Source organism: Schistocerca gregaria, chromosome 4 (assembly GCF_023897955.1).
Source record: "Schistocerca gregaria isolate iqSchGreg1 chromosome 4, iqSchGreg1.2, whole genome shotgun sequence".
Taxonomy (NCBI): domain Eukaryota; kingdom Metazoa; phylum Arthropoda; class Insecta; order Orthoptera; family Acrididae; genus Schistocerca; species Schistocerca gregaria.
This window is the reverse complement of record NC_064923.1, coordinates 208,555,455-208,568,809: the sequence shown is the minus strand read 5'-3', so window position 1 is coordinate 208,568,809 and position 13,355 is coordinate 208,555,455. Positions and strand designations below refer to the sequence as shown.

General features: G+C 42.5%; 1 protein-coding gene across 1 annotated transcript in view; it reads left to right on the top strand.

Annotated features, from left to right (window-relative positions):
• The window catches only part of LOC126266933 (chondroitin sulfate proteoglycan 4), a 551,011-nt gene that overhangs the window by 497,113 nt on the left and 40,543 nt on the right, over positions 1-13,355 (top strand). Inside the window, exon 19 of the mRNA XM_049971625.1 lies at positions 6,004-6,175. Coding sequence (XP_049827582.1) covers positions 6,004-6,175 — 172 coding nt within the window. The remainder of the gene's footprint in view (positions 1-6,003; positions 6,176-13,355) is intronic.

Sequence of the window (13,355 nt, the reverse complement as noted above, 5' to 3'; positions counted from 1 at the left end):
AAGTTGCACATTTTTCTAGAGTTGAAATTTGTCTGCCGTGAGAGAAAGGAAGCCTCATTTTTTTAAATCACATTGTAGTAACATTTGTGTTACCTACGCCTAAAGTTTATTTGTACGACCATGTCGAATTTTCGAACCTTAATTGTGTAATATTATAATTAAACGAAAAAAACATAAATGTGAGATTTAAACTGTTTGGAATGAACGACAGTAGGTATCAGACTGTTTAAGTGATGTAATGTTTCTTGGTGACTGATGTAAATGTCGATCTAACACAGTCAACCGCGGGCACTGAAATCGTTTTGCTATCCTTCCGATTTCAGCGTCATCAGACCACTCACGCTAACATGAGTATGTAAATTACCAGAAGAGATGTGCACTTTATATAGGACTTCTGTTATCATTTATTAATCTACAGGATGATTGAGCGAGCAGTAAAGGTTCTAGTGGGAAATCCTGCTTGTAACAAGGTTCCCTTGTTATTATGTCACAGTGACGTATAGCACATAAATTGCGTCTTTGCTAATAAAGGATGAGAGAGTTAGCGTTTATTGAGATATAAATGGCGTAAAAGCTGAGGACTGTGAGACTGCAAAAAGGCTTCGCTGTAAAACGTTATTACGAGGCCACCGCTGTATTAAGTACCACGAAGCTTCCTAACTGAAAAATATAGATCCTGTTAAATCCTTTATAAAACGTTAACAATACCGTTATCACTATTATTATTATTATTATTATTGTTGTTGTTGGTAGTAGTAGTAATAATAGTAGTAACAGTATTTTATAGTAGCATCGTCAGCATCAGCCATTTGTCATTTCCTCCTTCAAAAGTATTTCAGATATGTTTCATTAAGGGGGTAGCCCTCTTTCAGTGCCACAAAAAAGGTGATTTTCATGACTTTGTTCTCGTAAAAGAAAAACTAATGCCATATCTGATGACGTATTTTCATTCTTCACACTTTTGTCTGCAATAAATAATTTTGTGTAGATATCGGACTCATCCTGTAACCGACGCACCAGGAGGAATGGACCACTATTGCCAGAGCATCGATCATTTGCGGGAGTTCTGAAGCCCTCCTATTAGACCTGTAATAAAATAATTATGTATAACTCATTCTCAATATATTTACTGTCAGCGTACATAGGGTTATTGAAAAAAAATACGTTATAACAAAGAAGAGCCATGTTCTAACAAATGTCATTTTCTTCGCCCACAAAATAGAGAGAAAACCGTGCACAGAAAATAGATTTTTTGAATATATCGCGAAACGGTTACGTAAGATGGCAGATAGTTCAGTTTAGAATACCGCCATCAAATTCTAACCACAATCGTTTGTACCGTTCTCAAGTTGTGTTTCTCGTCAATACGAAAAATACGGTTTCGAGAAAAAGTATTTAAAATTTTGAGGTGCATATTTTATGTTAAAAATACTTCTATTCACCGATCCCTGGAACATACAGCAATCTTTCCAGATCCAAAAGGAGGTGCGTCACCATCTTCTTCGTGGCCATAGTTGTCCTGCAGGCAAGTTCTGTCATCCGCCTCTCTGTTCGCTCGATACACTGTTCGTCCGCTTTTGTGCAGAAGTTGCACCAGTCTGGTCAGATCTCAAGTTCGAGTACGTTCGTAATTTCCGTAATGCTTGTTGGGCTTTCGTTGAAATTACCTATCGACTATTTGTTCCCTCTGTGAATAGTTTACAGAGATACTTTTTCACAAATCACCTTGTAACTCGATAACGGAGTTTCTGGCAAACTAAAAGGAACACTATAACAGCCGTCTCACATAATATTTTAAGCAAAAAAATTCGATTTTTTTTTAAATTTTCACTGTCCGCTTAATACGTGTTCATTCTTCGTTTTTGCACGTCAAGGATCCGCGGAATTCTTCTAGATCTGCAGAGAATAGTTTTGGTGATGCTGAATCCCTGAGTCGTCTTTCAAAACAGAAAGTAGTAGTTTTCGCTAACATCATGAATAATAGAACTTGAAGTATTGACGAATTTATTGTTAGGTACACTTTCACAGGTTGAATTATTGCCCTTTTTCTCAAGGACTTTCGGTTCAGGCTTTGTTGCCCCTGAATCGAAATCTTTCTCAAAACCTGTTAATGTCCAAAAAGCGTTAATTCATACTCATTATTCATTTTGTTCAATTGCAAAACATCACTTGTGCTATATTCACTGCATACAATTCTACTGAAGATCTTGTACATTACGGACAGAATGCTGATAGACCATAGGTCTTTTATGCCTCGATCTTGTGAAGTGGTCATGCCATAAATAATTTAGAAAATACCATATGGATTTGTATGTCTTACCTGGTATTACTTTCAAAATGTCATTGTTTTTATTATTAAGTAGAGACGTTACCAATTCATCTCTTTTAGTGTAAAAAAAAGTAAAGAAATTTTGAAACTGTTACGCATGTCAGCTACAGTGCCATCTGTCATCTTACGTTTCTCTTTTGTTGTGTTTGTACTCTTATTGTCTTCAATAGTTCATATTACAAGATTTTTGTAGTATCTTGTCACATCTTCTCAGAAACATTTCCGAGTCATTATATTGTGGACTGCTTAAAAATCTCGTCTTCTTTTCTTCAGCTGCCTTGATCGATTATTTATTTTCTTTTCCTTTTCTTCTTTTAGAGCTTGTAAGGCCCCCTTATAACTTTGATTAATATAATCTATACAGTTATATAGTAATCATAAGTAGTAACTGCAGTATGCCATGGGGCAGAGCCCTTCTAGTTCGCATTTCATCCACCGGCGTGATTTATATGCTAGACGAGTTACACTGGAGGTCGAGCATACCGTCAGTAGTCTCAGGGGTTTGAACAGAGTCGTGGTCTCGTTTGTCAACAGCGGGACGCTCATCTCGTCGTATTGTGTTGATTCATACCGGACGGTGCAGCCACTTCAGTATCACTGTGTTTGCAAGACTGATACACGATCGCAGTACATCACGCTGAGCACATAAGTCCGCAGATTCTCTCCCATCTCATCTCATTTACCGACAAAAAACGTCGTGACAATTCACTGTGTTCGTCAATATAACGAGGCGCTGTGTTTCATGGAGAACTATCACCATTCCAACTTATAAACAAGTAAATGGACGACGCAAGAGAATACAATGACAACTTATACTTTCCAACAAAAGAAAACTATCCCGTAAAATATAAGACTAACATGACGCCAGTTAATGAACAGGAGGATTTCCCATCACAGAAAATGCCGGGAACACTGATTTCACTACAACACCCGTTTACTTTCTCATGTCTGCGGATTTGCACCTCCCGCAAGGTGTGTTCCCAGGTATTTCCTGTGTCATTACGTCTGAGTGACTGAGAATAACAGACGTGTTTAGTGACCTGCTGAATGCAACACGAAACAGTGTTGACGATGATACACGTGTCCATTCCCTATTGTTGTGAGCAGTGCAGTTTGTGGGAAACGTATGCGAAACACTTTGCGCAAATGTTTAAGGATAGGAGTATTTTGGCAAAACGTCCAGCAAAGTCTGCAATGCCAAATGTAGTGGCAGAGTGGCGCAGATGGGATCTTTAGCGAATAAAAAGTGTAACTATCCGAAAAGACTTCGCATACTGGAAAACTTTGCGATTGTATTATTGTAACAATCTTACTGGTTAGTTTTATTTTGACCGCTCTATACATTCTTGTTGGAGAAGTAGCGGCTCCGGTCTCGTAAACTGACATACGGCCGGGAGAGCAGTGTGCTGACCACATCCGCTCCAAATCCGCATCCAGTGACGCCTGTCTGAGGATGACATGGCGGCTGGTCGGTACCGCTAGGCTTCTTGGCCTATTCGGGCGAAGTTTAGTTTAATTTTAGATAAATAGCATGCCTATGAAGGGCATATTTGTAACTACAGGACGAATCCGTGATGATGTTAAAAACTTTCAGCGATGTTGGAGAAGAGTAAATGTATCAGTTTGAGTTAAAGAATCCTGGTCCGGAAAGGACCGGGTCGACAGTTATAGGCGAAAATCGCTGACAGTGGACCTTTGTTACTGCAAGGTCTTTCCTTTGGGGAGGAGATACTAGGAACCTAATCAACAAAAAATTGTCTAGTGAACACGGGTTCTAAAGTGCACAACTTAAAGAGCTACCATCACCTGGCCAGTAGAAGAAATGTGTTTCGCGGTAGCAAAAATTAATAAATGAACAAGTGCTCATAGCTGTTAAGGTATGTACTTGCGAACCCATGTTGACTGGACTTCTGTTCTTGATTAGGTCCGTACCACCGCCCCTCAAAAAATGGACAGCAAAGTGCTTTCAGTGAAAGAGGTCCACTGTCAACGGTATCAGAACGGTTTTCGCTTGTAACTTTCGAAATGGTTCAAATGGCTCTGAGCACTATGGGACTTAACATCTATGGTCATCAGTCCCCTAGGACTTAGAACTACTTAAACCTAACTAACCTAAGGACATCACACACATCCATGCCCGAGGCAGGATTCGAACCTGCGACCGTAGCAGTCGCGCGGCTCCGGACTGAGCGCCTAGAACCGCTAGACCACCGCGGCCGGCTGTAACTTTTGAGTCCCGACCAGTTCGCATACTTCAAATTAATACATTTACCCCTCCCCATCATCACGGAATTATTCTTTACATATGTATTCCAAGCCACAGAATACAGGAAGGCGCAGGGCACTTCGTACCAATATCGCTAATCGCCTGTCCTACTCCATTTGCGTAATGGGCTAGAGAAACAAATTACTGCCAGTATGCCTCGGTACTCACCCTAATCTCACTTATGTTATGCGTGACCCATACGCGAGATGTACGGTAGTGTCAGCTAAATGGTATCACGGGCTTCCTCGAATACTGTGCTTCTCAGAAACTGCGTAACATTTTTCCTATGTGTCATACCGTCCTGAATTCGTTCAAAATCTTTAGCGATGCCTCTTTGATAAGACGTACAGGTACTGAAACAGTGCTTTAGGGCGGTTCTAGGAGGTTCAGTCCAGAACCGCGCTGCTGCTACGGTCGCAGGTTCAAATCCGGCCTAGGATGTGTGTGATGTCCTTATGTTGGTTACGTTAAGTAGTTCTAAGTCCAGGGGACTGATGACTCAGATGTTAAGTCCCATAGTGCTTAGAGCCATCTCAACCATTTGCATACTTTGGATTGGCTAGACTAGCGCCTTGGATGCAGTTCACTCACTCCACTTTCATAGAACCTTCCCAACAGATCTGTCTTCCGTTCGCTTTCCCTAATACCGGTTTCGTCTGATAGTCCCGTTTCACGTCGCATCGTGGCTTTAACCCTGATTACTTGAAGTATGTGACGTGCTCAAGATGTTCCCCATCAAAGTAGTAAATATAGGGTTCTTTTTCTTTGATATACATTATCCTTACTTTACCCACGCATACGCAGACCTGCCATTCATTACACTAAGTGGAAATGTTTTCAGTGGCTTCCTGCGTTTGCTTACGATCGTCCAACATTCAGCGAATATTGCACGCATCTCGTGGTCGCGCGGTAGCGTTCTCGCTTCCCGCTCCCGGGTTCCCGGGTCCGATTCCCGGCGGGGTCAGGGATTTTCTGTGCCTCGTGATGGCTGGGTGTTCTGTGTTGTCCTCAGATTATTTAGGTTTAAGTAGTTCTAAGTTCTAGGGGAATGATGACCATAGATCTTAAGTCCCATAGTGCTCAGAGCCATTTGAGCCATTGAGCGAACAGTCCGACAATACTACTGATCCTGTCCGGTATGGTGGTACTCTCTTTCGTCAGGATTCTCTCTCCTTCCAGATCTCATAGACCTTAAATGCACTGAAAAAGCCAAGGGAAATGAATACAGTAACATCCTTTCCTGTCTTTTGCTTCTACCTATCATAGTGCTTAATAACTTCAGTACAATACATTTTCCCAGTAGCTAGTGCATATTCTGATCTTGGGAGTGAAGTGTACCTGACGCGTATGACAAAAGAGTTCGCAGTTTTACTGTACTGACGCGTTCGCCCATGGCGTGTGTGTGCAGCGGCGCACAGGGTGCCCAGAGGCAGCTGCAGCTGGCGGACAACTTCACTCAGCGTGACGTCAACGAGAGCCGCGTCTGGTACGAGAACACGCACAAGTTCTTTGGCCTCTCCACCAACGACTCCTTCGTTGTCGACATACGCGCCGACTTCGCCGAGTCAATCTTGGGTCATGTAAGTATCTTCCACAAAATTTCAATATCGCGTATTTGTATTGCTTTATTTTGCCTGTGAAATCGCCAGTGGTTTTAGGTAACTCCATACAATTCTGAGTTCGTAGAAAAGCGTATTGGTGAGTAACTTAGCAAGAACCAAATTGCTGCAACGAGACAGAAACGTTTATGTTCCAGTGTTCACCTGTTGTTGTTCCATATCACAGTCTGAGCAGCAATACATTTAAATTCGAGAGAGGGAACGAAATTGTCAATTTAATTTTTGTGTTTATCACAATGGTTGATGATCGGAAATTTGTTCTCTAATGTCGTTCCTGTGCAGATATGACTCCTAAAACATTACACAGATGTAATACGTTTATGAAGTGTATGACATTTAGAGCTGTCTTCCATCTTAATTCTGTTTGATGAGGGATGTCATATTTAATTGTTCTGAGATGTTTACCAAAACAATTTTCTTATTTAAGAAGTTTCTTCTCTAATTGATTGCTTGAAAAAGTAAATGAGTCCTTTAATCCGAACCTACATTGTGCATACGTATGCCGGTAAACTATAAGGGAGATGAAAAAGTTTCCGTTTGAGGGCATTCCTGTAGCCTACGAGGGTGAGTCAAATGAAAACATTAAATATTTTTTTAAATATTATTTATTGTGCAGAAGTGGTACAAACCTGTATCACTTTTCAACATAATCTCCTCCACGCTTAATGCAAGTCCTTCGGCACTTACAAAGTGCATAAATTCCTTTAGAAAAAAATTCTTTTGGTAGTCCGCGCAACTTTTCATGCACAGCGTGTCGTACCTCTTCATCAGACCGGAACTTCTTTCCTCCTATTGCGTCTCTGAATGGTCCAAACATATGGAAATCACTTGGGGCAAGGTCTGCTGAGTATGGTAGATGAGGAAGACACTCAAACTGCAAGTCTGTGATTGTTGCAACTGTTGTATGGGCAGTGTCGGGCATTTGTTTGTCATGTTGTAAAAGGATACCTGCTGACAGCAATGCACATCGCTTTGTTTTGATTGCAGGCCGCAGATAATTTTTTAGGAGATCTGTGTATGATGCACTGGTGACAGTGGTCCTTGTAGGCATGTAATGCTCCAAAATGATGCCTTTTTCGTCCCAAAAGAGAGTCAGCATAATCTGCCCTGCTGATGCCTCTGTTCGTAACTTCTTTGGTTTTGGTGATGAGGAATGGCGCCATTCCTTGCTCGCTCTCCCCAGGTTTCGTCCCAAGTAACGATTCTTGCAAGGAAGCCATCACTTTCTCGTTCAAAGCGCCGAAGAAGTTCTTCACATCCATCAACACGTCGTTCTCTCATTTCAGGAGTCAGCTGCCGTGGCACCCATCTTGCAGACACTTTGTGAAACTGGAGCACATCATGCACACTATGGTGTGCTGTCCCATGACTAATCTGTAAACATGCCGCAATGTCATTCAGTGTCACTCGGCGATTTTCCTTCAATATGGCTTCAACTGCTCCAATGTTCTGTGGAGTCACAACTCGTTGTGCCTCACCTGGACGAGGAGTATCTTCCACTGAAGTCACATTTGCGAATTTCCTACTCCATTCGTAGACTTGCTGCTGTGACAAACACGCATCTCCGTACTGAATCTTCATTCGTCGATGAATTTCCATAGGTTTCACACCTTCACCACGAAAAAACCGAATAGCAGAACGCTGTTCTTCCCTGGTGTAAGTCGCAAGTGGGGCGGCCATCTTTATACTGATACTGCGACAGTATATGTGCACCTGCTCTATGCTGCCACCTACAGGATATTCTGCACGCTGTTTGTGGCACGCTTACCAACTTAGAAGATAACGGCGTGAAATTTCGATTTGTTATTAGAAATATCCCCTCCATGAACCATGGACCTTGCCGTTGGTGGGGAGGCTTGCGTGCCTCAGCAATACAGATAGCCGTACCGTAGGTGAAACCACAACGGAGGGGTATCTGTTGAGAGGCCAGACAAACGTGTGGATCCTGAAGAGGGCAGCAGCCTTTTCAGTAGTTGCGGGGGCAACAGTCTGGATGATTGACTGATCCGGCCTTGTAACAATAACCAAAACAACCTTGCTGTGCTGGTACTGCGAACGGCTGAAAGCAAGGGGAAACTACGGCCGTAATTTTTCCCGAAGGCAAGCTGCTTTACTGTACGATTAAATGATGATGGCGTCCTACTGGGTAAAATATTCCGGAGGTAAAATAGTCCCCCATTCGGATCTCCGGGCGGGGACTACTCAAGAGAATGTCGTTATCAGGAGAAAGAAAACTGGCGTTCTACGGATCGGAGCGTGGAATGTCAGATCCCTTAATCGGACAGGTAGGTTAGAAAATTTAAAAAGGGAAATGGATAGGTTAAAGTTAGATATAGTGGGAATTAGTGAAGTTCGGTGGCAGGAGGAACAAGACTTCTGGTCAGGTGACTACAGGGTTATAAACACAAAATCAAACAGGGGTAATGCAGGAGTAGGTTTAATAATGAATTGGAAAATAGGAATGCGGGTAAACTACTACAATCAACATAGTCAACGCATTATTGTGGCCAAGATAGATACGAAGCCCACACCTACTACAGTAGTACAAGTTTATATGCCAACTAGCTCGGCAGATGACGAAAAAATTGAAGAAATGTATGATCAAATAAAAGAAATTATTCAGATAGTGAAGGGTGACGAAAATTTAATAGTCATGGGTGACTGGAATTCGGTAGTAGGAAAAGGGAGAGAAGGAAACGTAGTAGGTGAATATGGACTGGGGCAAAGAAATGAAAGAGGAAGCCGCCTGGTAGAATTTTGCACAGAGCACAACTTAATCATAGCTAACACTTGGTTCAAGAATCATAAAAGAAGGCTGTATGCATGGAAGAAGCCTGGAGATACTGACAGGTTCCAGATAGATTATATAATGGTACGACAGAGATTTAGGAACCAGGTTTTAAATTGTAAGACATTTCCAGGGGCAGATGTGGACTCTGACCACAATCTATTGGTTATGACCTGTTGATTAAACTGAAGAAACTGCAAAAATCTGGGAATTTAAGGAGATGGGACCTGGATAAACTAAAAGAACCAGAAGTTGTACGGAGTTTCAAGGAGAGCATAAGGGAGCAATTGACAGGAATGGTGGAAAGAAATACAATAGAAGAAGAATGGATAGCTTTGAGGGATGAAGTAGTAAAGGCAGCAGAGGATCAAGTAGGAAAAAACACGAGAGCTAGTAGAAATCCTTCGGTAAGTGCAAAATGGCTAAGCAGAGATGGCTAGAGGACAAATGTAAGGATGTAGAGGCTTATCTCACTAGGGGTAAGGTAGATACTGCCTACAGGAAAATTAAAGAGACCTATGGAGAAAAGAGGACCACTTGTATGAATATTAAGAGCTCAGATGGAAACCCAATTCTAACCAACGAAGGGAAAGCTGAAAGGTAGAAGGAGTACATAGAGGGTCTATACAAGGGCGATGTACTTGAGGACAATATTATGGAAATGGAATAGGATGTAGATGAAGAGGAAATGGGAGATACGATACTGTGTGAAGAGTTTGACAGAGCACTGAAAGACCTGAGTCGAAACAAGGCCCCCGGAGTAGACAACATTCCATTGGAACTACTGACGGCCTTGGGAGAGCCAGTCATGACAAAACTCTACCATTTGGTGAGCAAGATGTTTGAAACAGGCGAAATACCCTCAGACTACAAGAAGAATATAATAATTCCAATCCCAAAGAAAGCAGGTGTTGACAGATTACCGAACAATCAGTTTAATAAGTCACAGCTGCAAAATACTAACGCGAATTCTTTACAGACGAATGGAAAAACTAGTAGAAGCCGACCTCGGGGAAGATCAGCTTGGATTCCGTAGAAATGTTGGAACACGTGAGGCAATACAGACACTACGACTTATCTTAGAAGCTAGATTAAGGAAGGGCAAACCTACGTTTCTAGTATTTGTAGACTTAGAGAAAGCTTTTGACAATGTTGACTGGAATACTCTCTTTCAAATTCTGAAGGTGGCATTGGTAAAATACAGGGAGCGAAAGGCTATTTACAATTTGTACAGAAACCAGATGCCAGTTATAAGAATCGAGGGACATGAAATGGAAGCAGTGGTTGGGAAGGGAGTGAGACAGGGCTGTAGTCTCTCCCCGATGTTATTCAATCTGTATATTGAGCAAGCAGTGAAGGAAACAAAAGAAAAATTCGGAGTAGGTATTAAAGTCCATGGAGAAGAAATAAAAACTTTGAGGTTCGCCGATGACATCGTAATTCTGTCAGAGATAGCAAAGGGCTTGGAAGAGCAGTTGAACGGAATGGATAGTGTCTTGAAAGGACGATATAAGATGACCATCAACAAAAGCAAAACGAGGATAATGGAATGTAGTCGAATTAAGTCGGGTGATGCTGAGGGAATTAGATTAGGAATAGAGACCCTTAAAGTAGTAAAGGAGTTTTGCTATTTGGGGAGCAAAATAACTAATGATGGTCGAAGCAGAGAGGATATAAAATGTAGGCTGGCAATGGCAAGGAAAGTGTTTCTGAATAAGAGAAGTTTGTTAACATCGGCTATAGATTTAAGTGTCAGGAAGTCATTTCTGAAAGTATTTGTATGGAGTGTAGCCATGTATGGAAGTGAATCATGGACGACAAATAGTTTGGACAAGAAGAGAATAGGAGCTTTCGAAATGTGGTGCTACAGAAGAATGCTGAAGATTAGATGGGTAGATCACATAACTAATGAGGAAGTATTGAATCGGATTGGGGAGAAGAGAAGTTTGTGGCACAACTTGACCAGAAGAAGGGATCGGTTGGTAGGACATGTTCTGAGGCATCAAGGGATCACCAATTTTGTATTGGAGGGCAGCGTGGAGGGATAAAATCGTAGAGGGAGACCAAGAGATGACTACACTAAGCAGATTCGAAGGATGTAGGTTGCAATAGGTACTGGGAGATGAAGAAGCTTGCACAGGATACAGTAGCATGGAGAGCTGCATCAAACCAGTCTCAGGACTGAAGACCACAACAACAACAACAACAACAATTAGAAATTTGGGGTTTTCATTTGCCTCGCCCTCGTATATGCAACGTATAGCAACTCCGATTCGGTTATACAAGCAGCGAGATGTAGCAAGGGATTAATATGGCTTTCATGTCTTTCTAACGTGGAGCGGTAACGTGAACTATGGCGACGTTATTACCAGGACCACTTTGTTGTTATTCTTCTCTTGGCTGCCGAAGGACAAAAACCGGTATAAATCCATCGGAGAATAAAGACTGTGAATGGGGCAACATGTCTATCGAAAACTATAGTTTTGGAATGGTGCTCCAAGTTCCATGCTGATCGAGATTCGACACAAGACGCCGGTCGATCAACGCAAGAAACACCATCTCAAGAGTTGGACACTCGATCACCCACTCTATAGTCCTGATCTCTTTCCACGCGGTTATGACGACATGGTTCCTTATAAAAGGCTTTTAAGGGTCGCGGAGGGTGTGCATCAGGCAGTTACTTCTTCACATAGCAGGACACGATGTTTTACATCAGATTCAACCTCGTTCGTCGGTGGGCTCAGTGCATCAATCCTCGCGGTGAGTTTTCCTGATTGGCATACCTGACATTCAGATGACAGGACCACAACTCCAACTTAGACAAAAGGGCTGTTGCTGAAAAGCAGCGTAAAAAGTTGCTCACATACTGCGCTGAAAAACTTGTTTTGAGTCACAGCTTCCACTTTGAGAGAGACGCTAGTGCAGTACAATCTCCGATCTTACTACCTACTCTAAATGAGATGATATCTTTAACGAGTCCCGCGAAATCCAGCTTTTGTCCCTCTTCCGGCCAGCAGGTAAACGGAGCGCGCTCGGTCCTACAGGCGGCCACAATGGGACGGACCGGTTCCGGCGGCGGGCTCTTTGTGGCCCACGCGAACGCGCAGTCGCTAACGGCTCACTTCGACGAGTTCTGTGACCTGTTCTGCCAATCGCTGTTCCACATTATCCTCGTCTCTGAACCTTAGGTGAAACCAAACATTTCTTCCGACGCTATCCGAATCGCTGGTTACTCTCTCCTAAGGGCAGATCGTGAAAGACGACGCGGGGGTGGTGCCTATGTTCGGTCTGATCTGACACCTACTGTACTATGCACATCGGATGCAAAGGGCGAACGAGAAGCAGAGTTCTTGTTTTTCGAAATAAATACATCAAATCAGAAACTGCTAATTGGAGTAATCTATAAACCTCCAAACGTCGGTGCCATGTCCTCCTTTCAGTCTGCCCTGTCCTCACTCGTGACATAATCATTATGGGCGACACAAACATCGACTTACAGTTAAAATCTCCCTCTGCCGAAAAACTAAGGCGACTGTTCCACTCCAATGATATGAGTTTAACACCGATGGACCCAACTCATCACACGCCACACAATCATAGATATAATAGCAACAAAGCGACCAGATAAAATAATCCGCGCCAATCAGACGTCCGTTCCGGGACTCTCTGCTCATGTCGTGATATTCTTAAATTACTCAATGCATACTACCAAAGAAAAATCTCACCTGGTAACCTACAGAAACTTAAAAAATTTTAACCATGACGCTCTTCAAAAGGATTGCTCAGACATCTCTTGGCATGATATAAGCAATGAACCGACTTTAGACGGAAAAATTCGGCAATTAGGTTGCAAAATTATTGCACTGTATGATAAACATGCTCCTCAACGCACTGTCGAGGTAAAGAGAGCTCCCGCTCCGTGGCTCACCACTGCATTACGTCAGTTAATGAATAAACGTGATGCTGCACATAGGGCCTTCAAGCGTAACCCAACTCCTGAGGCGTACGAAGCTTATAGGAAACTCCGAAACAGAACCAAGCAAAGCGTGAGGAATGCCAAAATCAGACATGCCCGCTCTGTCGTATGTGGCATATCAAAACCTGCTGCACTGTGGAAAAAGCTGAGCAGTTTCGGTATAGGGAAGCGAAGATCTGACGCTGTTTATCAAGCTTCTGCAGAAGAATTAAACGATTTCTTCTCAACAGCTGTAAACTGCCACGCAGCGACAAATTACCAGCCCCAAGATATCAATCTCTCGAGAGACAAGTTTTTCCTAAAACATGTCACTACAGGCACAGTACACAAGGCATTTATGAGAATCTCTTCCGAGGCAGTAGGAAATGATGGAGTGA